This window comes from Chelonia mydas, chromosome 23 (genome assembly GCF_015237465.2).
Source record: "Chelonia mydas isolate rCheMyd1 chromosome 23, rCheMyd1.pri.v2, whole genome shotgun sequence".
In the NCBI taxonomy this organism is placed as follows: Eukaryota; Metazoa; Chordata; order Testudines; family Cheloniidae; genus Chelonia; species Chelonia mydas.
Genome location: NC_051263.2, coordinates 18,159,003 through 18,182,664, shown reverse-complemented (window position 1 = coordinate 18,182,664; position 23,662 = coordinate 18,159,003). Strand labels below are relative to the sequence as shown.

The 23,662-nt window shown below is 68.0% G+C and overlaps 1 protein-coding gene across 27 annotated transcripts; it reads right to left on the bottom strand.

Annotated features, from left to right (window-relative positions):
- Positions 1–738: 738 nt before the first annotated feature.
- MBD1 (methyl-CpG binding domain protein 1) lies at positions 739–23,568 on the bottom strand. 27 transcript variants are annotated; one of them, XM_043534336.1, is made up of 19 exons: positions 23,418–23,568; positions 18,146–18,290; positions 15,163–15,373; positions 13,801–14,015; positions 13,362–13,447; positions 12,976–13,016; positions 12,438–12,581; positions 12,190–12,324; positions 11,103–11,153; positions 10,371–10,445; positions 9,414–9,473; positions 8,342–8,398; positions 7,747–7,827; positions 6,149–6,313; positions 4,871–5,056; positions 3,819–4,019; positions 3,534–3,608; positions 3,025–3,132; positions 739–2,164 (listed from the first exon to the last, which is right to left on the bottom strand). In XM_043534336.1, the coding sequence occupies exons 2-19, from the start codon at positions 18,253–18,255 to the stop codon at positions 1,703–1,705; spliced, it is 2,463 nt and encodes an 820-aa protein (XP_043390271.1). In that variant the 5' UTR covers positions 18,256–18,290; positions 23,418–23,568; the 3' UTR covers positions 739–1,702. The 27 variants fall into 27 exon arrangements, with proteins under 27 accessions (XP_043390271.1, XP_043390263.1, XP_043390272.1 ...); XM_043534328.1 differs by lacking the exon at positions 23,418–23,568 and adding an exon at positions 19,922–20,238; XM_043534337.1 differs by lacking the exon at positions 23,418–23,568 and adding an exon at positions 19,055–19,288.
- Positions 23,569–23,662: the final 94 nt, after the last annotated feature.

Here is a 23,662-nt window from a genome sequence, read left to right as displayed (position 1 = left end):
GGGGTGGGGCTGGCAGAGGGGCAGTGGCCGGGGGGGCTGGCAAAGGGGCAGGGCATGGCAGGTGGGCTGGCAGACCACAGCCAGCTAGGCTCACATGGGGATGGGATATTGGCTCAAGGAGGCTGGACAGCAAAGGCCTTGAAGGGGCCCCAGGCCCCACCGCAAAAGCCACCCTGGGGGCCGGATGACCCCAGCCCCAGCTTGGCCTCACAGGGGCTGTGCCACCCCCCCACCCCCCCCCCCGCAATAAACACTGAACCCCTGAACCAAGAGTGCCGGCCAAACAAGGACACGGCAGGGGCACCACATCCGGGGGAAGGGGCATTTGAATCAGGTGGGGGCTGGGAGCCAGGTCTCCTGGGCTCTCTCCCCAGTTCTGGGAAGGGAGTGGGGTCTGGTGGTTAGAGTTGGGGAGGAGGGGGGAAGGAAGAAGAGACTGGGAGCCAGGATGCCTGGGTTCTCTCCCGGGCTGTCACTGGCTGCCTGATCATGGGGCAGTCCCATCCACGCACCTGCCTCAGTTTCCCCATAGGGCTTGTACTCCTCCTACCCTCCCCCTCGCCCAACGTGCAGCCACGCTGAGCTATGCTCAGTTTTAGGACCCCTTTGATGGGTGCCAGGAAGGACGCCAGGGTAGATGGCCCCCCTCCCCACCCAGGGGTAATGGTTTCCTGCCCCCGGAGGGGGTGCCGTCCGCGCCCCCCCCCTCCCCAGGGAAGCAGAGGCAGGACCCAGCCCTCATCTACTCATTAAAACTTTTAATACATAAAAAAAATAGAGACAAGTTTCTGGGGGGGGGGGGGGGGGGGGGGGGTGAATTTTTTTTCGCATTTTTTCTTTCTGTGCGGGGTGGGGGGGGGGGGGGAGAGGAGGAACAGAACTAACCCTGACAGGGGGTGGGGGGCGGGGATCTGTGCTTCACACCCTGCCCCCCCGGCCACTGGGGGGGGGAGGGGGAGACATCCCCCACCAAGGATGCAGCTATGGCTTCGGCAGAAACTCCCTGAAATTAGCACTAGCCTCGGACTGCCGGGGGGAGGGGGGGGGGGAGCATGGGGCCAGCTCTACCCCCCCCTCAGAGCAACCAATGTCCTCTAACCTCCCCCCCCGGGGGCTGTCCCCTCTCACCTGCAGCAGAAAAATCGCCACCAACAAAGAATTCAAGTTTTAAAACAGGAACCTAAACTGGGGGGCGGGGAAGAAAGAAAGGGGATCGACCCCCCCCCCCGCTGGAGATGAAGCAATCACTTGGGGGGAGAGAAGCCAGCATGCGTCTGCCCCCCACAAAGGGTGGGGGAAGACCCAGGCCAATGGGGGGCGGGGGGCGGTGTTAAAGCAATTAAGATGACATCTGAAATCCATGCCCCCCAAGTCACTGCAGAAGGCGGCGGGGGGCTCAGGAGGAAGGAGCCCTCTGCCCCGCCCGGGGGGGGGCACAGAAGAAATCGACGTGGGGGACAGAGCTCCTCATTGGCTAGAGCCGCTCATGTGACCACAGCGGGGGAGGGGGGGGAATGTCCCTTCAGCCCTCCCCCGGCTGGGGGGGGGGAGAACGGACAAACAAACAACGAAAAGAAACTGGTGCCGAGCCCCCCCCGGGCCATGCCCACCTCTGACCCTCTCCCCCCTTCCCCCCCCCCAACCCGGCAGGGTCCAGCCGATTCCAGTGTCAAAAATAGAAGCTCTGGGGGCGCGGGGGCGCCTAGGGGCCGGCGCTGCCCGAGGGCCAGGGGTTCAGGCGGCACTGGGGGCAGGGGCCCGAGTAGACCAGCACGTCGCAGGCCTGGGAGCGCTGCCCGGCGTGCCAGCCGGCCGGCCAGCCGGGGCAGAGCCGATAGGCCTCCAGGTCGCAGATCAGCTCCACCACCTCGTCCACCGTGGTGAGGCGGGCGGGGTGGCTGGCGTAGACCTCGTGCTCGGGGGGCACGGGCAGCTGGCGCGCCACCACCTGGAAGAAGAGGCCGGGGCGGATGTGGATGACGGTGGCGGCCATGGTGGAGCGGGCCGAGCGCTGGACCAGCCGCAGGTCGGGCCCCCCCAGGGGCGGCTGCACCTCCCAGTGGGCCGGCAGCGGGATCTCCTGCAGCTCGGCCAGGAACTCCCGCAGCACCGGGTCCAGGGGCGCCCGCCCCGCCAGCGCCCCCAGGCTGTAGATCTCCATGATCTGCGGGCACAGGGGGGACGGGGGGTGAGGGGGGGCTGCCGGGTGCCACCCCGGTGCCCCCAGCGCCAGACGCCCCCAGAACTGCCCCCATGCCCCCCTCAACGCTGCCCCCTGCCCCCCAGCGCCAGACGCCCCCAGAACTGCCCCCATGCCCCCCTCAACGCTGCCCCCTGCCCCCCGGCGCCAGACGCCCCCAGAACTGCCCCATGCCCCCCTCAACGCTGCCCCCTGCCCTCGAGCGCCAGAGGCCCCCAGAACTGCCCCCATGCCCCCCTCAACGCTGCCCCCTGCCCTCGAGCGCCACACCCCCCCAGAACTGCCCCCATGCACCTCACAACACTGCCCCCTGTCCCCCAGGGCCAGAAACCCCCAGAACTGCCCCCATGCCCCCCTCAACGCTGCCCCCTGCCCCCCAGCGCCAGACGCCCCCAGAACTGCCCCCATGCCCCCCTCAACGCTGCCCCCTGCCCTCGAGCGCCAGAGGCCCCCAGAACTGCCCCCATGCCCCCCTCAACGCTGCCCCCTGCCCTCCAGCACCACACCCCCCCAGAACTGCCCCCATGCGCCAGATGCCCCCAGAACTGCCCCCTGCCCCCCACAACACTGCCCCCTGCCCCCCAGCTCCAGATGCCCCCAGAACTGCCCCCTCCCCCAATAATGCTCCTCTCCCCAGCACCAGCCCCCCAGGACTGCCACCATGCCCCCAATACCACCCCTGCCCCACAGTGCCAGCCCCCCCACCCCCAACAACCCCAGCACAGGCCCCCGATCACCCACTCTCTCATGGCCCTCAGGGAACAGCCCCCCCACCCAGCACCCTTCCTTCCCATCACATGCCTGCACCCAGCACCCCCACTCACCACCGGGGTGCGCTCCTCCTCCTCCTCGTCCTTCTCAGCTGGGTCCAGAACCACCACTTCCCTGGCCAGCCCCCGGCCCTCCATCCGCAGGGGCACCCCTGCTGGCACCTGCAAGGAAGATGGGTGAGCATTGGGGGCACCCCAAATCCTGCCCAGGGCAGCTCCCAGGGAAACATGGGCTGGGAGCCAGGACTGGGTTCTCTCTCCGGCTCTGGGAGGGGAGCGGGGGCTAGTGGCCAGAGCGGGGGAGTCCTGGCTCCTCTCTCTGGGTCTGGGAGGGGAGTGGGGGCTAGTGGTCAGAGCGGGGGAGTCCTGGCTCCTCTCTCTGGGTCTGGGAGGGGAGTGGGGGCTAGTGGTCAGAGCGGGGGAGTCCTGGCTCCTCTCTCTGGGTCTGGGAGGGGAGTGGGGGCTAGTGGTCAGAGCGGGGGGGGGCTGGGAGCCCGGACTCCTGGGTTCTATCCCCAGCACTGGGAGGGCAGAGGGCTCTCGGGAGCTGGGGCGGCTCTTACCGGTGCAAGGTCCCATCCAGGCTCCTGCTTCACCAGGGGAGGGGCGGAGATGAGCAGGGTGGGGGCCGGCTCCTGCTGGGGGAAGAGAGGACTGAGCCCGCAGAGCCAGCGGGGGGCGCCGGGGGGACGCAGGCCCAGGTTCCAGCCCTCACCCCAGCATGGGGCAGGCCACCAGGACCCCTGGGTCACCCCAAGGGGAGGGACTGGCCCCGAGCTGGGCGCCACTTGAAGGGGACACCCAGGCCCCCAGGGGGAATGGGGGACGGCCCGGCTGCCCCCTCTCACCTCCAGGCGGCCAGGGGGCGGGGGTGTGGCCGGCTCCTCCTTCACATGCTGCAGCAGGAGGGGGAAGCTCTGGGGGGCGTCACGGAGCAGGACGAAGTCCCTGCCCGGCCGGTCCTTCAGCAGCACCAGCTGCCCGGGCGCCTCAGTGACCCCTTTCTCCGCCAGGAACCGCAGCTCCCCGCCCGGCGGGCGCTCCTTCTCCTGCGGGGCAGAGCACAGCGTCAGGGGGCAGCACAGAGCCCCCCACGGACAGCCACCCCCCACGCCACTGCAGAGCTAGGGAGAGAACCCAGGAGTCCTGACTCCCAGCCTCCCCCGCTCTAACCACTAGACACCACTTCCCTCCGAGAGCCAGGGAGAGAACCCAGGAGTCCTGACTCCCAGCCCCCGCACTACCCCCCTGCTCTAACCACCAGACCCCCCACTCCCCTCCAAGAGCCGGGGAGAGAACCTAGGAGTCCTGGTTCCCAGCCCCGCCTCCGCTCTAACCACTAGACCCCACTCCTCTCCCAGAGTGAGCCGAATGCAGGCAGCCTATGGGGAGAAGCGAAATCCCCCGGCCTAGCAGTGCAGCCGACGTCCTGGTTAGCCCTGACACACACGCTGTCAAGACCCCAAGTCACTGATGGGGACAAGCACACAGAGGGGGAGGGTCTTGCCCAAAAGTCAGAGGGCAAGCCAGGGAGAGAACCCAGGAGTCCCAGCTCCCAGCCCCTCTGCTCTAACCACTAGACCCCACTCCACTCCCAGAGCCGGGGAGAGAACCCAGGAGTCCTGGTTCCCAGCCCACCCACCCCTCCCAAACCCACTGGACCCCACTCCCTTTCCCAAGACAGGGAGAGAACCCAGGAGTCCTGGGCTCCCCTCCCGCAAGGCTGAGCGGTAACCGGGCCGGAAAGACGAGCGGGAAAGGCGGAGCGGAGGAAGAAAGAGAGAAGCGCGAGTCTCTTTGCCCAGAGGGAGCGCCGCGTGGGGGGCTCCCACAGCCGGGGCGGGCAGGGCAGGGCAGGGGGGCGGGCCGCCAGGGGGGCGGGGCAGGGGGAGGTAGTTACCTGCGGCAGGGCACTGCCCCGAAGCCAGCGCTGCTGGCCGCTCCCCTTGACCCGCCGCCCCACCTGCTTGATCCGGGCCGGCTGGCGGCTGCGGCCGATCCTGCGCCTCCAGGCCTTCCGGGGGGCCAGCGCCCCCGCCCCCTCCTCCGCCTGCCCGCGGCTCCACACCGCCGGCAGCAGCCGCTTCTGGGGAAGGGAAAGAGAGGGAGAGACAGAGCCGGAGCCGGGCAGGCGGCGAGCGGGAGAGAGAGAGAGAAAGAGAAAGAAAGAGAGAGAGAGAGACAGGGAGAGCGAGAGTCGGCCCGGTCCTGCCCATTGCCACGGCCTCTGGGCGCCTGCACTCCTGCCCCTCCCCCGGAGCCCGCTGCCTCCTCCCCAGCCAGCGACAAAGGCCATGCACCCCGGCCTGCACACGCGCACACACGTCTCCCCCGGCTGGGAGTCATCCGGTTTGGGGGGCCCCTCCCCCCTGCCCCGGAGAGCGGGGTGCAGGGCGGGGCAGTTCGGCTGCACAGGGAGGGTGCAGGTGGTGCGGCGGGACGCAGACACCTGGTCATGATGTTGGCATCAAGGGTCCAGATTTACAGAAAGGCAGAGAAAAAGAACCCAGGAGTCCTGGCTCCCAGCCTCCTGCTCTAACCACTAGACCCCGCTCCCCTCCCAGAGCTGGGGAGAGAACCCAGGCGTCCGGTTTCACAAGCCCCTTCTGGACAGTGGCTCTGACTCCGACTCCGTCCCAGGCCCAGACAAACGGCGCTGACAATGGCAGGTGAAGAACCCACCGGCCGCTAAGACCCGCACCCAACTCCCATTGACATCCCTGGGAGCTCGGCGCCTAAACCCCCGGCAACTCTGGGCCCCAAGCAGCCTCCCGGGAGGCAAACGAATCCACCAGGGACAAAACCACGCTCTGCCGGGCCCAGAACCCGCTCCACGCGGGTGGGGCGGCTGCCGAACTCCACGCCACAAGACGAGAGGGCTGGACGCGGGCAGCACCAAGTGCTGGGGACCTCAGGGCCAGGAGGGCAGACGCTCCCCTGATGTGGGGCACAGAGCCTGGGCAAGGGGAGGGGCGTGCCCCACATCAACGGGCTCTGGCTCCCTTCCCCGGGGCATGGGGCCTGCTCCAACGCCCACAGCAGGACAGGACAGAAGCCCAGCCCAGAGCCACGCCAGCCGGGGCGAGCCCCCTCAAGTCCCTTCCAGCTCAGCGCTCGCCCCGCGGCCCTGCCCCCCGGAGCAGCCAGACCCCGCAAGCCGGGCGGGCGGGGCACCCACCATTGCGAAGCGCAGGCACTGTCTCCAGCGGCACTTCTGGCGCTTGAGGTTCTCCCCACCAAACTTGGGCTTGTCCCGGCAGAAGTCGCAGCGGCCGCAGTCGGCTTTCAGCAGACAGGCCTCGCACTCGCCGCACTTGCGGTTCCGCCGGCTCTTGGAGCAGAGCTGCCGGGCGGGGAGAGAGGCGCTGGGTCAGAGCGCGGGGGGGCTGGCCGCGCACAGGCCCCCTCCCCGCCCCCGGGAAACCGCCGGCCTGCCAAAGGGGGCGCACGGCGTGGGTTAGGGGAGCACTGAGGGGGCCCTGGGCATGCAGAGCGAGGGCCGGCCGACCCCAGGCGGGGGGCCCGGCCCCCCGGACTCAGAGCGAGGGCCGGCCGACCCCAGGCGGGGGGCCCGGCCCCCCGGAATCAGAGAGCGTGACCTCGTGGGTCTCGCTTCTGCCTTCGGGTATCCAGCGCCTCCTGCCCACGCAAGGCACACGTTAGAGATGACTCATCTCCCGCTTCCAACTCCGCTCCCCAAATCCAGCCCCGACCCGTCACCGGGGGCTGGGGCGCCGACTCCCCGGCACGCTGGCAGAGCCTCGCGGGGTGGAGACGTGCTGACTCAGCGAGCCAGCCCCTCACTTCTTCTGTTCAGGTCAACAGCTGGTGCTCCAGGCCTCTCTCCCTGTGACCCCTCCCCGACCGACCCCCTTCCTCCTCGAACTGCGGGCACCGGAACAGGCCACAGGATCGCAGCAGGGGCTGCCCCACGGCCGGATCCAGAGGCAAAGGCCCCTCTCCGCTCCTACCCGAGTTTGGCTTCCGGGGCCCAGCGTCGCCAGGAGCTCCCCGTCAGCCGAGCAGAGTCCCAGGACAGCCCCCGCCAGACCCAGGGATCCGCGCCCACGCAGGGGTTTAAGAAGAGGTCGCACGAGCCCCTGACACGGAGAATCTAGGTCCATTTGGTCCCGTCTCAGCGCCGGGGCTGGACCCGCCGACATCCCTTCCCGCCCTAGTATTCGAGGCGGCCTGGGACATCGGGACAGACCCGCCCAGCTCTCCCAGGAGGCCCCGGAGGCCCAAGGGAACCGGAGTCGGGGTGGCCCAGGCAGCGAGCGAGGCGGGGCCCTGGCAGAGCCGGCCAGCAGCAGGGGCTGGCAGGTGGACAAGGGGCGCTGTGCCCGGCGTCAGGGAAACGCAAGCAGATCCAGCCCAGCAGGCCTGCCTCCCCGGGGCAGCGGGGCACCAGGGCAGGGCCGGGTGACAACAGGGCGGCACTCCGCAGCCCACGGCCAAGCCCCACGGAGAGGCAGGGGCACGGTTGGCATGAGAAGCGGGCGAGACACTCCCTGAAACAGAGCAGGGCGCGGGCTGGGTGGGGAGCACCGGGGGAAGTGTCAGCCACAGAACCACCAGCCAGGCTTTTCCTAGCCAGGGATGGAACCCAGGAGTCCTGGCTTCCAGCTCTAACCACTACACCCCACTGCCCACCCGGAGACATGGAGAGAACCCAGGAGTTCTGACTCCCAGAGCCCCCCGTGCAGTCACCCCACTAGGTATCTCCACAGCGCCCCCTGCTGGACCCCACCCCATGCCACAGAGAGTGTCACTCACCACGCTGCTCCGGGCCCTGGCACTCGGGTGTTTCGGCGGCCGGCCCGGCTTCTTCTTCTCCTTCACTTTACCCAGCTGTTTCTGGGGCGGCGGAGAGAGGAGAGGGGTTACCCCCGGCCCCAGAGCTGATGCAGCCCTGCCCCACTCCAATCCCTCCTCCCCAAGCGCCGCCCTGCTGCCCAGCCCCCTGCCCCACAGAGCCCAGCAACACAGGCTGGCTGAACCCCGATTTACAGCTTCAGGGGGCAACTGACACCGGCTTATGGGAGTGAGGGGGCTCGGGGCCAGCCAGACTCTACAGTTCTATGCGGTAGGCCCAGCTCCCCTGCTTTAATCACTAGACTCCACTCCCCTCCGAGCTGGGGAGAACCCAGGAATCCTGGCTCCCAGCCCCCCCGGCTCTAACCACTAGACCCCACTCCCCTCCCAGAGCCGGGGAGAGAACCCAGGAGTCCTGGCTTCCAGCCCCCCCGCTCTAATCCCTCAACCGCACTCCCCTCACTGTCTCAGCCCCGGCCTTTGCCCCACCCCAGCCCATGGGGCTCCCACTGTGCCGGGCAGTTCTGAGCTGGTTCCGGCCCCGTCCCTCACTCACCCTGCGCCGGGAGCCCGAAAAGCCACCGGGGTCTCGCTCCAGCGACGGCTTCCATTTCTGGAGGGAGCAAAGGGAAGACAGGGTGAGGGGCCGGGGGAGGGGCGGAAGGGTCACCCGGACGCCGGAGTCCCATCCGCAGAACACATGCAAGGCCTGGAAGCAGAGGAGGGGAACAGCGGCCAGGATGTCTGGCTCCCTCCTCCTCTGGAGTCCGGTCTGGGGAGGACCACCCGGACACCTGGGTCACTCCTCTTCTCCCAGAATTCAGGGTGGGGGAGGGTGACCCGGACACCTGGGTCCATCACCCAACCTGAGCTGGGTGGGTACTAGAGGATGGGGCTGGATCACCGCTCCCTGGCTTGTTACCCATCCGGCTGCACTGGCTGCCAGGAGTCCCCTGTGTCACCACCACGGCCCAGCTCAGGCCCCCTTGGACAGACAGAAGGGGGCACACAGCTGCCCCACGGCGGAGAGGGGCCAGCTGGCAGCTCCAGGGGCCACAGAGCTCGCCCAGCCCCTGGCCCTGCCCAGCCCCTATGGGGCCCAGCTGAGCTCAGGCCCCATAGTGCTAGGACGGGGGACAAGGCTGGACACTGAACATTGGGGTTCCCGTTCCCCCCTTTCCCTCCCCCGATGGAATGCAGAGTGCCCCCAGCACGCCAGACGCAGCCTGGGTCACCCCTACTGCCAAGGGGAAAGGACCAGCCAGAGACCTCACAGCGAGGAGAGAACCCAGGAGTCCTGGCTCCCTGCCCCCCCTTGCTCTAACCACTAGACCCACTCCCCTCACAGAGCTGGGGAGAGAACCCAGGAGTCCTGGCGTGGGGGGCGGGGGGGGGAGTGCCAAAGTCCCTGCCCAGAGCAGGACCTGTGTCCCCCCTTCCTCCATCTCTAGGGTTAAGTCTGCATGCGCCAGGCCCTTCCAAAGCAGACTCTAGGAGTGGGGAACGTTGTGGGGCTGGGAGCCAGGACTCCTGGGTTCTCCGCCCGGCTCTGGGGGGCAGGGGCTGGGAACAAGGACACCGGGGTTCTCTCGGGGGGGGGGAGGAAGGGGGGTTGGCACCGCACTCACTGTGGCTGCGGCAGCAGGGGTTAACCTCTTACAGCGCCGAGGTTTAGGGGCCAGGCCGTCCTGGCGGAGACAGAGAAGGAAGAGAAAAGACGCTCGCAGGACGCGGCAGCGCGGACAGGCTGGCAGAAGGACAGAGCCAGAGCAGAGCCGCCACGGGCCCCCCGCTCCATGGGGACCCCGCAGGCCGAGGCAAGCGGAGAACCAGATACCCAATCCCGCCCCGTCCCCTGCTCTAACCACTAGCCCCCTCTCCCCTCTCAGAGCTGGGAGAGAACCCAGGAGTCCTGGCTCCCAGCCCTCGCTGCTCTAACCATTAGACCCCGCTCCCCTCCCAGGGCTGGGAAAGAACCCAGGAGTCCTGAGTCCCAGACCCACCTGCTCTAACCACTAGACCCCACTCCCCTCCCAGAGCCTGGAGAGAACCCAGGAGTCCTGGCTCCCAGCCCTCGCTGCTCTAACCATTAGACCCCGCTCCCCTCCCAGGGCTGGGAGAGAACCCAGGAGTCCTGAGTCCCAGACCCACCTGCTCTAACCACTAGACCCCGCTCCCCTCCCAGAGCCGGGAGAGAACCCAGGAGTCCTGGCTCCCAGCCCTCGCTGCTCTAACCATTAGACCCCGCTCCCCTCCCAGAGCCGGGAGAGAACCCAGGAGTCCTGAGTCCCAGACCCACCTGCTCTAACCATTAGACCCCGCTCCCCTCCCAGAGCCGGGAGAGAACCCAGGAGTCCTGGCTCCCAGCCCTCACTGCTCTAACCACTAGACCCCACTCCCCTCCCAGAGCCGGGAGAGAACCCAGGAGTCCTGGCTCCCAGCCCTCACTGCTCTAACCATTAGACCCCGCTCCCCTCCCAGAGCCGGGAGAGAACCCAGGCGTCCTGACTCCCAGCCCCGCCCCCAACCCCTGCGGGGGCGGCTCGGTCTCCCAGAAGCGCTCCCTGCCGCTCGCACCCACTCACAGCGCCGGGCCCAGCTGCTGGCACCCTCCTGCAGCGCCTCCCTTGGGCGAGCTGGGGCTTGGCGGGGGGCCCGTCCTGAGGGCAGGGAAGCGACAAGGAAAGAAAGAACGAAGAAGGGACAGGAAGGAGTGAGAGAGAGATGCAGAGTCACCCAGACCACAGTGCTACCATTACATTCCACCCCCGGCCACAGCCAGGAGAGAACCCAGGAGTCCTGGCTCCCAGCCCGCCCTGCTCTAATCACTGGACTGGGGCAGCGAGCTCCCCAGGGGGCAGGGATCCCCATGCAGACGGAGGGGGGTTTGAGCCCCGCACTGCAGCAGCGGCCGACTGCCCCTGCCAGCGTCAGGCGGGGCCAAGGGGCGGTTTCGGGTGGGCCCGTCCTGCCGCCCGCCGGGCAGACAGAGGGTGAGAGGCCGTTAGCTGCCACGGGGCAGCGTGGCCGCGCCTCCCCCCCACCACGCGCCCCCCCCACGCCGGGGGGCCGCGCCTCCCCCCCCCCACGCGCCCCCCCCACGCCGGGGGGCCGCGCCTCCCCCCCCACCACACACGGCCCACAGGGCAGGTTGGGAAATGCCGCCTCCACCCCAATGGGAAACAAGGGGACCTGCCCCATCATGCCACCTGCAGGGCATGCTGGGAAACCATGCCCCCCCCCCACCACCGCCCAGGCCGCAGGGGACGCTGGGAAGCTGCGCAGTGGGGTCTCCAAAGAGCCGGGTGGGTACTTACGACGGTCAGTTTCCGGGGGCCGTACCCTGCCTTCTTCGCCACCACCGATTTCTGTTCCACACCAGAAGATAATTAGCGCCAGCTGCGGTACTAGGGGGTGCCGTGCTGCGGGCGCTCTCCCCTGGCAGTCGGGGCCGGGCGCTGGGGGGACGGGGGGCTGTGCTGGGGGAGGGGGGGCTGGGCAGGGGACGATCTCCCCTGCAGTCAGGGCTGGGCGCTGGGGGGACAGGGGGCTGTGCTGGGGGAGGGGGGCTGGCCAGGGGATGATCTCCCCTGGCAGTCGGGGCCGGGCGCTGGGGGACACCGTGCTGGGTAGACAGGGGGCTGGGCGGGGGATCATCTCCCCTGGCAATCGGGGCCGGGCACTGGGGGGCACTGTGCTGTGCTGGGGAGACGGGGGGCTGGGCAGGGGACAATCTCCCCTGCAGTCGGGGCCGGGCACTGGGGGGCACCGTGCTGGGGGGACGGGGGGCTGGGCAGGGGACAATCTCCCCTGCAGTCGGGGCCGGGCACTGGGGGGCACCGTGCTGGGGGGACGGGGGGCTGGGCGGGGGACAATCTCCCCTGGCAGTCGGGGCTTGGCGTTGGGGGGCGCTGTGCTGGGGGAGGGGGTCTGGGCGGGAGATGATCTCCCCTGGCAGTCGGGGCCGGGCGCTGGGAGGCACCGTGCTGGGGGGGACGGGGGGTGAGCGGGGGTCGATCTCCCCTGGCAGTCGGGGCCGGGCGCTGGGGGGCACCGTGCTGGGGGGACGGGGGGCTGGGCGGGGGACGATCTCCCCTGGCAGTCGGGGCCGGGCGCTGGGGGGCGCCGTGCTGGGGGGACGGGGGGCTGGGCGGGGGACGATCTCCCCTGGCAGTCGGGGCTGGGCGCTGGGGGGCGCCGTGCTGGGGGGACGGGGGGCTGGGCGCTGGGGGGCGCTCTCCCCCTCACTGTGGCACCCCTTGAAAGGGGCAGCAGAGCCCTCCCAAACATGCGGGGGTCAGGGGCCCCACCCCGCCCCTCCTCTTCCCCCAAAGCCCTGGGGAGGGGGAGCCGAGAGCAGCCCCCCAGCCTGGGCCCCCCCCCCCCGCCCATCTGCCCCCCCACCTTCTTCTTGAGGCAGCGGCGTTTCAGGCATTTCCACTGGCGCTTCAGGCCGGGCTTCAGCCTCCGCAGGCAGATGTAGCAGCTGCCGCAGTCCTCGGTGGCCTGGCAGCCCTGGCAGGCGCCGCAGCCGAAGCCCTGCGCGGGGAGAGGGGAGAGGGCGGGAGTGAGGGGCGCCGGCCAGGGCTGCGGGGCGGGCGTGAGGGGCACCGGCTGGGCGGGGGGGGGGGCGGGGGGGCGCCGGCCGGTACCTTCTTGACGATTTTCAGGCAGCGGCGCAGGAGGCATTTCCTGCCGGTCCGGAGCTGGGGGTCCTCGGCCCGCCCGGCGCACACGGTGCAGATGCCGCAGTCCTCGGGGATCTGGCAGGCCTGGCAGGCCCCGCAGCCCACCCGCTGCAAGAGGGGCAGGGCCTTCAGCCGGCGCAGCCACGGCCCCTCGCCCGCCCCCGCAAGGAGGGGACCAGGGAAACAGCCCCAGCCCCCCGGAGGCCCGACTCCCAGCCCCACCTGCTCTAGCCACTGGACCCCACTCCCCTCCCAGAGCCGGGGACAGAACCCAGGAGTCCCAGCTCCCAGCCCCCCATGCTCTAACCACTAGACCCCCACTCCCCTCCCAAAGCCGGGGAGAGAACCCAGGAGTCCTGGCTCCCAGCCCACCCTGCTCTACCCCACCAGACCCCACTCCCCTCCCAGAACAGGAGAGAACCCAGGAGTCCCGGCCCTCAACCCAGCCCCAACCCCTGCACACAGTGACCCAGAAGTCCCTGGCCCCAGGCCTGGCTCTTACCTTGAAGTACCGCTGCTCCCTGTTGAAGTCTCTTCTCTGGGCTGAAAGAAATAACCAGCGCTGGCACCAGGGGCTGACGCTCAACATAACAGGTCGCGGCCCCAGGGCAGCTGGGCCCGAGACAGGTTAGTCTCCCGGGGATGCAGCCACCTCTGGGGGGGGGGCAACTGGGCCACAGAGACCACGCCACCCGGGGACAGCTCGCCCGACGCTGAGATGCAGCTGCCTCTGGGGCGGAGTCTGGACAGGACACCTGGGTTCGCAGCCCGGCTCCTTCTCGGAGGGACTAGGGAGCTGGGCAAAGGAGCAGCAGGACCCCAAGCAGGAGGGGGTCTAGCCATCAGCCCCAGCCGCCAGGTGCCACCCTCCCCACCCCGCTCACCCACCTCGGCAGTCCGGGCACAGCCAGCGGCAGCGTCTCTGGCTGGGCAGCATCACCCCGGGGAAGTAGTTCTGGCAGCTGGCGCAGCACCTGGAAGGCAGAGGGGGGGCTGCTGAGGACCCGCGTCTGGGGCACCCCAGGTTGGTGGGGAGCTCACAGCCACCCACCCTGCTAGGCCTGGATGGAGGGACAGGGGGCCTGCCAGGCAGCTCCTCTGCCGGGGAGAGAGACCGGGGACGCTGGGACGTCTCCATGGACGAACAGAACCCAGGAGTCCTGGCTCACAGCCCCAACGCTGCTCCAAGCACTAGACCCCACTGCCCTCCCAGAGCTAGGGACAGAACCCAGGCATCCAGCTGGGCTCTCTGCACCTCCCCATAGCGTTTGCATTGTGACCCAAGGGCTCAGGGGACAGGCACCCCAGGGGGCTGGGAGAAACTCACGCCTCTACACCATCCTGTGCAGATTCCTGCGGTTCCAGCAGGGGCGCCGGACGCTTCCGGGGGCGTCGCTCCGGGAGGGGCTGAGGCGGCTGCTCCGGGGGCGGCTGCTCCGGGGGCTCCGGCTTCACGGGTCGCTGTTTGGGGGGCAGCTGCTCAGGGGGGTTTGGGAGTTCTGGCTCCGACAGTGAGAGGCGCCTCTTCTGGGCCTTCTTCATCTGCATGGGGTGCAAGATGAGTGGGGCTGCAGGTGGGGTCCTGGCCCCCGGCAACGTGGCGTGCAGAGGTCGGCCAGGCCTTCCTCAACAGGCCCCATGTGATGCCCCCCTCCACTCCCCAATTCTTCTCTCTGAGGGAAATGGAGCACGGCCCTGCGATCCCTGACCCAACCATGCATTATGTGCTGGACCCCGCTCCCCTCCCGGAGCCGGGGAGAGAACCCAGGAATCCTGGCTCCCAGCCCCCCTGCTCTAACCACTAGCCCCCAGGAAGCGTTTTCACTAGCAGGGATGGCAGCCACGCCGGCACGGAACCCGAGTAGGCCCCGACGTTCCCAGCAGGCCGTGCAGCATGTCCTCCGGCCGGCCAGCACTGGGAGCAGCCGGCCCAAGGGCGGACGCTTGCACAATCAGCAGCTTGCGACACGTGAGCCAACCGCACGAGCGCGAAAGGCCTGGTTACCGGGGCCGCTTTGGAGAGAGTTTTGGTGCAAGGAGCCAACCGCGCGGCCGGAGCCGATCCACCGGGACATGCGGTGCCGCACGCAGCTCATGGGACCTTAACAACTCACTCGCTGGGTGAGACGTAATGAACCCCGGCCGCAGGCGGGAGGGAAAACGGGTCTAAAAGAGGCGTTGCCGGATGCCAGCGGGCACATGGGGACTGGCGGGGTGAGGTACACGCCGTACCCCGCCTCCTGGCTTGGCTTTCCGTGGTCACCAGGTGCCGGGGACTGCAAAATTAGTGTGCGGGGCGCGTTTGGGTGCCACCGCGGCCCCACTCAGGCCGATCTGGGTTTCCAATCAGTCCTTCGCGTCCATTTCCGGGTCTGAGAGTCACCGGCCGTACGAATTCCCCATAGCCACCTGTGAGTCTCACCCGGATGGACCAAAGGTGACCTGTGTTTCTGCCGGAACCCCGGGCACGGCTAGAATCACCAACCCTCAGTGCCGGCTAAGCACGAGGGGACGGCAATTCATCAGCTCAGCGCGTTCCTAAGGGGCAGGAACGCACAGGCCCTCGCAAGAGGAGAGGGGAGCAACAGGATCATGGATGGGGAGGTCTCGGGCCAACTAGGAACTGCTGGACTTGTTTTGGGCATCGATTTAAAAAGGGGACGCAGCTCCGGGTCTGCCGAGGGGGCACCTGCATTGGCAAGAAACCCAGCCGAGTTTCGTGGTCAGGCCTGGCGCAGGGACTCCGACCCTCCCGTGCGCGCTCCAGCCCCCCCCGCCCCGGTACCTTGGGGGGCGGGTCGCGGAGCACACCGTTCTTGAAGTCGAAGTTGGTCAGGTCCTGCGACGGCCCCAGGAACCTGGTGAGCTCGATCTTGCTGCGGAATTTCTCGCCGTTGGGGCTGCAGGAGGGGAGGCAGAGACAGAGCTGGCGTCAGGGAGGGCACCCCAGCCTGGCCTGGGGGGCTGGGAATACCCAGCCCTGCGAAGTGATGCTCCTGCCTGGAGCCAAAGGGAGCCGGGAGAACAGGCTCGCTCGCGAATGCCGTTTTTTCAGGCAGTGCAGGGTTAGCCTGTGGAACTCACGGCCACAAGGTAGGTTTCAGAGTAACAGCCGTGTTAGTCTGTATTCGTAAAAAGAAAAGGAGTACTCGTGGCACCTTAGAGACTAAGCAGTTTATCTGAGCATGCGCTTTCGTGAGCTACAGCTCACTTCATCGGATGCACAGCATATCGTGGAAACTGCAGAAGACATTATATACACACAGAGACCATGAAACAAAACAAGGTAATAACCCAGGGGGCACTGGCAGGGATGAAATAACTCAGCACCCGAGACGCAATCTCCACTCTGCTTTAGAGCAGGAGCCAATCGCTACAGGGGAGGAGGGAGACGCTGCTGCCTATGGGAAGGGAAGGGCTCAGACAGGAGACTGGGAATTTCACAGCAGAAGAATTCTCTTTTAAGGTGAAAGGGACTGGAGGTTAGAAGGGGTTGGGAGGTGGGGCACGGGGGACTCATGGCTACTGAATCCGACTCCCCCGTCACAGCGGAAGAGCAGGCCAGGGTGCGGCCAGCCGTCTGACAAGCCAGGGGGGATAAATGAAGTGCCAGCCAGCCATTTGGAGCCATCTGTTCCTCTCTGACCCCCGCAGGAGGGGAGGGTGTGAGGGCGCTACAAAAACCAGCTCGGAGGATCGCTGCCTGGTTAATCTTCCCCTCCAGGGATCTGGGGGGCCAGGCTCCCAAGGAGACGACCACGAGCGGGGGGCGTTAAGAGGGAAGCACCGGCCGGCGGAAGGAAACAGCGGCCGGCGAGCAGTTACAGCTGCCCCACGCAGGGCAAAACATGCCCCCTACACAGCTCATTCGGCCTCCGAGACCCGCCTAAGATCTCAGCTGGCTGCTCCCACACTCACGACAGTCTGTCGGGAACCTTCTCCTTCCCAGCCTGCACTGCCCCTCGGGCCGACGACGGGCTTTCGTTTCACTAACTCGTCTCCCTCCTGACGCAACCAGACCCCCCACTTGTGTTTCCCCTTGGAGCTGGACGCGCAAGTCAAGAGGCCTGAATATTTCTCCATTGCACCTGATCCGTCCGAGGCTCGCCCATGCCCCCTGTGACCGACCGCTCCACCCAGCCCTGTCGCCTCCGCCATCACTCCCAGCTGAGCCATGCCGGCTCAGAGCAGAAAATCTCGTCCCTAACCCCGCCGGCGGCACGGCCTTGCACTTTGGACTAGTCAATTTATAACCCGGACTGGCCACGCCTCAGCTCCCAGCCCCTGGTTCTCGGCAGAGCCGGGATGATTTCGCCACCGGGCTGGCAGGGAGCGGGACGCGGTTCCGGCGCGGATTTCCCAGACGCGCCGTGCATCCGCAGAGCTGGCCCAAGCCGCAGGGAAGCCAGGCCGGCGAGGGCCCCGGCTGGGCTGCCCTGGAAGGCTCTAGCCAGCTGAGAGCCTCACGGATGCCAGGGGCGGGAGGCGGAGAGACGCCCTGGACCATGGTCACGGCCAGACAGCGTGCGGGGACGGGGGAGGGCCCTAAGCCAAGGCTGCAGCCGCTGGGGGGTCTATCCTTCAGCAAACTCCTGCCCCCCAGGGCTGTTTAGATTAGACATGCTGTGGGGATAGAGGGAGCCCCCCCCCCAGTTTCTAGACACTACTGTGACCCGCCTAACAACGCAACACAAGAGCAGACCCGGAGGGGCGGGGAGAAGAGACTCACCCCACCGGGGCGGGCAGCGCTAGGTTGCCTTTCGGCCCAGCCAGGGTGGCTACGCCGAGGCTCTGGTGGCTGGAGGGAGAACCGCACAACGAACGAGATGCCTCGAGCGCGGGCGGGGGAGGGGACAGAGGGGGGACGGTTTCATTTCCTAACATGCGGGTTTTAACTGAAAAAGGACACATGCCAGCAACGGACTCGGGGGCTGGGAGGGAAGATGCACACCCTGATCCACACGCAGACAACTCGGGGGGGAGACCGAAGAGAGAACCCAGGAGTCCTGACTCCCAGCCCACCCTGCTCTGAGCCACCACACCCCACTCCTCTCCCAGAGCAAGGGAGAGAACCCAGGTGTCCTGGCTCCCAGCCCCCCTGCTCTGAGCCACCACACCCCACTCCCCTCCCAGAACCAGGGAGAGAACCCAGGAGTCCTGGCCCACAGCAGAAGCCGCTCTTTATAACCCAGCTGGCTTTGGAGAAGGTAAATAGACTCCATCCAGCGGAGCCGGTTTCCTGTGGGGGCGGGCTGAGCAGAGTTATCTCCAGCTGCAGACAGACGCACCCTGTCTTCGGAGGGGGCTGCATGGCTGGAGCAGGCAGCTCCTCTCCCACAGAGCACCAAGGCCGGCAGGGGTCAGGGCCAGCACCCTTGCGTGACGAGGCTGGAGGCCCCTGAATCCCAGATGCCAGGCTGGGGGGTGGGGGGGGAGAAGAGATCCAGGGAGCGAGGGGGCTGCAGGGGCAGTGCCTGAACCCCAGGGGAGCCCAGAGTTCTGGCTCTGACCAGCTAAGGCTGAGGCCCTCCTGTGCCTCAGTGTCCCCTCCCATGCCGCGTCCACACGGGCTGTCACTGTGGCTCTGCAGAACCCGATCCTCGTCCCAACCCTCTGCGGCGGGGGCTGCCCAGCCCCTCCCCCTGCCCCCAAGGGAGGAGCAGCGTCCGTACCCCTGATAGTAGGTGTCCGTCCGTCCACAGGTGGCCCCAGATCGGCGGTAGGCCTCGCGGCGCTTCCATCCGGGCCCCAGGGTGGGGCAGTCCACCCAGCCCTCCGACATGGCGCTGAGCTGGGGGAGCGGTGGCAGAGAGGCTACTGCGGGGACAGAGATGGGGAGTCAGCACAGCTGGATGGGGGGGTCAGGTTTCCCCACCGGGCTTGTGCCCCCACCCCTCCGCCCAGGGCTCGGGCGGACAACGCTCTGTGTCCAGGAACAGCTTCTACATTTCAGGCCAAGCCTGTTTACCAGCACTAACACCCCGCTCCCAGGGCTTGGGCTAGCTCTGACCACTAGCCCCCACTGCCCTCCCAGAGCCAGGGAGGGAACCCAGGAGTCCTGATTCCCAGCCCCCCCATTCTAATCACCAGACCCCACTCCCACAGTTTGAATAGACTCTAGGAGTCCAGCTACTGGACACTTAATTCACGTGACCCTCCTTGGAAAGGGTTACCATCCCAGAATAAAGGTTGGGAGTAATGAGGCTCCAGCTTAAGAAATCACATCACCCTGAACAACTGGACACGCAAACAACAGTACCGACCGTCGGCAGCGATAACTTGCCCAGCACTGAAATGCAGCCACCTCTGGGGCAGGCACCTGGGGAACAACCGCACATAACGCCACCTGGGGATGACTCTCCCAGCACCAAGATGCAGCCACCTCTTGGGTGGCGCAGCCAGGAACAGCCGCACGTAACACCTCGCCAGGCACCGAGTTGTGAGCAAAGCGCTAGGGCCATTGGGAGGGCTCCGGCTTTAGGCTCAGGGCGCCAAGACTGAAGGCCTGTCCTTCCACCACCCCCTCCTTTCCGGGCACAGGGAGCGGCCGGGAGCCAGCACCCACGGGGAGCATGACTCACGCTGCTCAGGCTTTGATCCTGGATCCTTCCGCAGGCCCCGGGGCCCAGCATGCCTTGCTCCTCGGCGGAGGGGCGAGCGGCGTGGGCGTCTCCAACCAGGCTGGATCCTGCCAGCCCCGGGACCCTGCCAGGGTTCTCGGGAAGGGAGGAGGAGATAAGGCCCAATACGGCGGCTCAGCTTTCAGGCCCGCAAGGTCAGTGGGAAGCCCGGCCCCGCGCTCCTGCTCCAACGCCTGGCCGCATTCCAGCGTGAGCAGTTACAGCCCGTCTCTGGCACGCCCAACACTGCCCCCATCAGATAAGGGAGCACTCTCCGAAGTCAGCACTCAGCGGCCCGGTGGTTCCCAGCCGCCCCATGCCCCAGAGGTGGCTGCATCTCAGCACCGGGAGAGCCGGCGTTATGCGACGTTACAGGCGGCTGTTCCCCAGCCATCCCACGCCCCAGAGCTGGCCGCATCTCAGCACCGGGAGAGCAGGCATTACGCGGCGTTATGTGCGGCTTTTCCCCAGCTGCCCCCTGCCCCAGAGCTGGCCGCTTTGCGGCACCGGGAGAGCCGGCATTATGCAGCGTTACGTGTGGCTGTTCCCCTGCTGCCCCCTGCCCCAGAGCTGGCCGCATTACAGCACCGGGAGAGCTGTCGCTATGCGGCATCATGTTTGGCTGTTCTGCAGCTGCCCCTCCCCAGAAGCGGCTGCATCTCAGCACCGGTCAAGCCCTACCCAATGCAGCCACACGTGCGCTGTTCCCCAACAGGCCCACACTCCAGACCTGGCCGCCTCTCAGCACCATGCAAGCCACCCACACATGGCGTCACTGCGTGGCTCTTCCCCAGCTGGCCCTCCCCAGAGGTGGCTGCCCCGCATCACCTGGCAAGCCAGCACTGCGCGGGTCGCGGTGCGGCTCTTCCCCAGCTGCGGCTCTGTGCCAGGCGAGCCGTGCCTGTGGGGCTGCTGAACTGCCACCAACCGGGAAGCCAGCCAATTCTGCGTGTCCGTTTAACGCCATTTCAGATGGCGGCGGCCCAGGCCCGGAGACATCCTGCCAGCTCACGCGTTTCAGCCCCCTTGTTTTCCCTTTCCGACAGGGGGCCCCCCCCCCCCCCCCCCAGCCCGCACCACGTGAGACCTAAACAACAGGCAAACTGGCAGCTCCAGCCCCAGCCGCGACAGCCTCTCCCAGCCGAGAGGAGAACGCACAGAGCGTGTCGGGCACAAAAACCAGCCCAACGTCACGAGCCGAGTTACAGCTAAAAACCACCGAGCTCCGGCCGTGGACACCTGCCAGGGGCGGGCTCTTCCGCACAGCTGGGGCCCTTCGGCAGCCCGAGGGGCTCGCGGGAAACGGGCCGGCAGCAAGCGCGCGGGCAGCTCGTGTCGCCGGACGGCGTTTCACGGCCGGGGAATCCGAGCGTTAAGGAGTTAGGAGCAAGATTATTTTGCGCTCTGGAGGCTTCCCCAGGTCTCCGTGTCCCGCCTCTCCTGCCCCACCCCCCGCTCTGCTCCTCTCTCTAGATTGAGTCTTTCCAGCCCCCCCACCCCCCACCCCAAGAACGGGGAACCCCCAATTTCAGTCGGGCAATGCACAGCCCCGACACACAGGCTGTCTGGCCCCAGCCAGGGACCCGGAGCGCTGCCATAAGCCAGGCGACGATGGGTTTTTTTTAGGGCAACGGGCAAACCCCCGAAACAAGGCCTGACCCATGCGGCCGGCGCCCCAGTGCTGCGATATCGCGGCTCTGAGCTGCCTGGGCAGAGCCAGGAATGTCGGGGTCACCGCCAGCCTTCTGGGGGACCCACCCGGCGACGGGCAAGTATGGGGCACCCCCGATCTCCCCTCGGGAGCGGCAGATGCTAGATTGCGGCAGGAACCCAGCAAGTCGCTGCGACATCACGGTTTGGCACAGAGACACCAGACGATGGTCGGGCGCCTGGGCGCTGCATGGCCCCAGTTGTGCCAAGCTAACGGGGGGGGGCAAAGCGCCCATGTTTTGGGGCCCTTCGGAGCTCAGTTTGGGAGCGATTCAGCTGAAGTTGGGGGGACAGCCGCCATCGGGGCACGGGACAACACCTACCGACCGCGTCGGGGAGTTTTCCCTGCCCTAAGACTAGGTAGCCCGGGTTGGCACTTCCTGCCCCCCAGCCCCAGCCGCGGCCTTGCTCCGCTCAGGAGGAAGATAAACACGGCACCACGCCGGGCAGCAACGCCAAGGCCTGGCTGGGGGAGGGCAGCGGGCGCCAGCCCGGAGCCGGGTTCGGGGCCAAGCACCGCCAAGCCGGTGCCCACACGCCATCCCCGGAGCCGGGTTGAGCCCAGATCCCCCGGCCCGACGCAGATCACCCTGCGTGCCCACCCGCCCGCGTCCCTGACGTGGCTTCCCGCCGTCCCGAGCCCTCCGGGCATCGGCGCCACTCCCACAGCTTTCCCCCCAAGCTGTCCCCATCGCCGCCCCACGCCCCCCCACGCCACTCCCTGTTTGCCCACAAAGACCCAGGCCCCGATCCAACATCACGCCTGGAGAGAGATTCATGCCTAGGGGCAGGGACCCCCAGCTGCCCCCCACAAACCTGGCCACAGGGCTCCCAGCGCCCCCCACACATTCCCCTTCAGCCCCACTTCCTCCCCACTCCTCCCCTTCGCTCCCCCAGGGCCTTTCCACTTCCCTCCGTCCCCAAACCCCTCCCTTTCCAGTGCACCCCACTCCCACCCCAATGCCTCCCCCAGAAGGCACAGCCTCTACCCCCAATCCTCTGCCACCCCCTCACCCTTCACATCAGCCTCCATTTCCCCAGCCCCCCAACTGCCTGGTGCCCCTACTCCCCTCTCCAAGTCCTCTTCCTCTGCAGCACCCCAAACCCCGGTGACCCTCCCAGCCAACAGCCCCATCACCCTATAACTCCCACCCCAGAGCCCCCCCAGTGCCTGCCCCCTTGACACTCCCCACTCCTCTCCCTCCCGGCACCCCAGCAGCGTCTCTACAGACACCACCTCCCACTGCCCCCCACTCCCTCAGACCTGCCCCCACCAGCCAGTGCCCTCACCCAGTGCCCCCAATTGCTCCCCTGCTTGTCACACACCCAGCTCCTTGGCCCCACCCCCCACCACCAGCCAACTCCCTCAACCCCTCCTCCATTAGACACCCCACTTACCAGCTCCACCCGCCCCCCGGTCATCTGGGCTTCACCCCACCTCATCCTAGGGCCTCATGGAGCCAGCCCCCAAAGCCCCTCTGCCCTCCAACCCTTCCCCCAGGCATCCCACTTTCCCAACCCCCCCTTCCTTGGGCCTGGCCCCCCAGCTACAGTCTCCCCATGTCCTCAGGCCTGGGCCCCCTTTCCCAGCACCCCCCGAGACCCTTCCACTGCAATTAACCTCCCCCACTGCTCCTACCCCCCCAACTCCCCTCCCAGCCCCCCACAGCCTCCTGATACCCCTCCCCCAGTCACGCCCCTGCCCAGCTCCCCCAACCCCTCCTGCACCCCCACACCACAGCCCCCCAACTCCCTCCTCCCTGCCACAGGCCTCCAGCCCCCATCCACACTCCCCTGGGGCCCCCCTCACCCCAGACCCCCAACTCCCTCTGTGCCCCACCCCCACCGCCTAGGCCCCCCAACTCCCTGCTCAGGACTCCTCCCCCCGCCCATGCTATGGTCCCCCAATTCCCTCTTCACCCCCATTGCCTACAACTCCCTCCCCCCAGGACACCCCGTCCCAGGGTCCCCCACTCCCGCCTCACCCCCTGAAGCCCCCTCCTCCCAGCCCCCCAACTCCTACAGCCCCCTCCCCCGGGACACCCCGTCCCAAGGCCCTGCCCACAGCCCCCTCCCCCAGCCCCCCAACTCCTGCAGCCCCCTCCCCCAGGAAACCCCGTCCCAAGGCCCCGCCCACTCCCTGCTCACCCCACAGCCCCCCCACTCCCTCCTCACCCCACAGCCCCCTCCCCCAGCCCCCCAACTCCCTCCTCACCCCACAGCCCCCTGTCCCAGGCCCCCCAACTCCTGCAGCCCCCTCCCCCAGGACACCCCGTCCCAAGGCCCCGCCCACTCCCTGCTCACCCCACAGCCCCTCAACTCCCTCCTCACCCCCTGCAGCCCTCTCCCCCCAGCCCCCCAACTCCTGCAGCCCCCTCCCCCGGGACGCCCCCTCCCCCGGCCCCCCCACTCCCTCCTCACCCCATAGCCCCCTCCCCCGGCCCCCCACCTCCTGCAGCCCCCTCCCCCGGGACACCCCGTCCCATGGCCCCCCCACAGCCCCCTCCCCCAGCCCCCCAACTCCCTCCTCACCCCACAGCCCCCTCTCCCCGGCCCCCCAACTCCTGCAGCCCCCTCCCCCGGGACACCCCCCCCCGGCCGCGCCCCCCCTCACCGCTGGGCGGCTCCCGGGCCCCCCCCGGGCCGGCGGCTCCATCCCGCGGGCCCCGCTCGTGGCGCAGCAGCAGCGGCCGCAGCCCGGGCGGCGCGCGGGGCTCGAACCGGAACCGGAAACCGGGCGGGGGGGGCCGGGAACGGCCGGTCACGTGGCCACGGGGGCGGGGCCGTGTGGCGGGGGCGGGGCCTGGGCCTGGGATGGGGGCGGGGGGAGTTGGGGCAGGAAGAGGGGGGAGTTGGGGG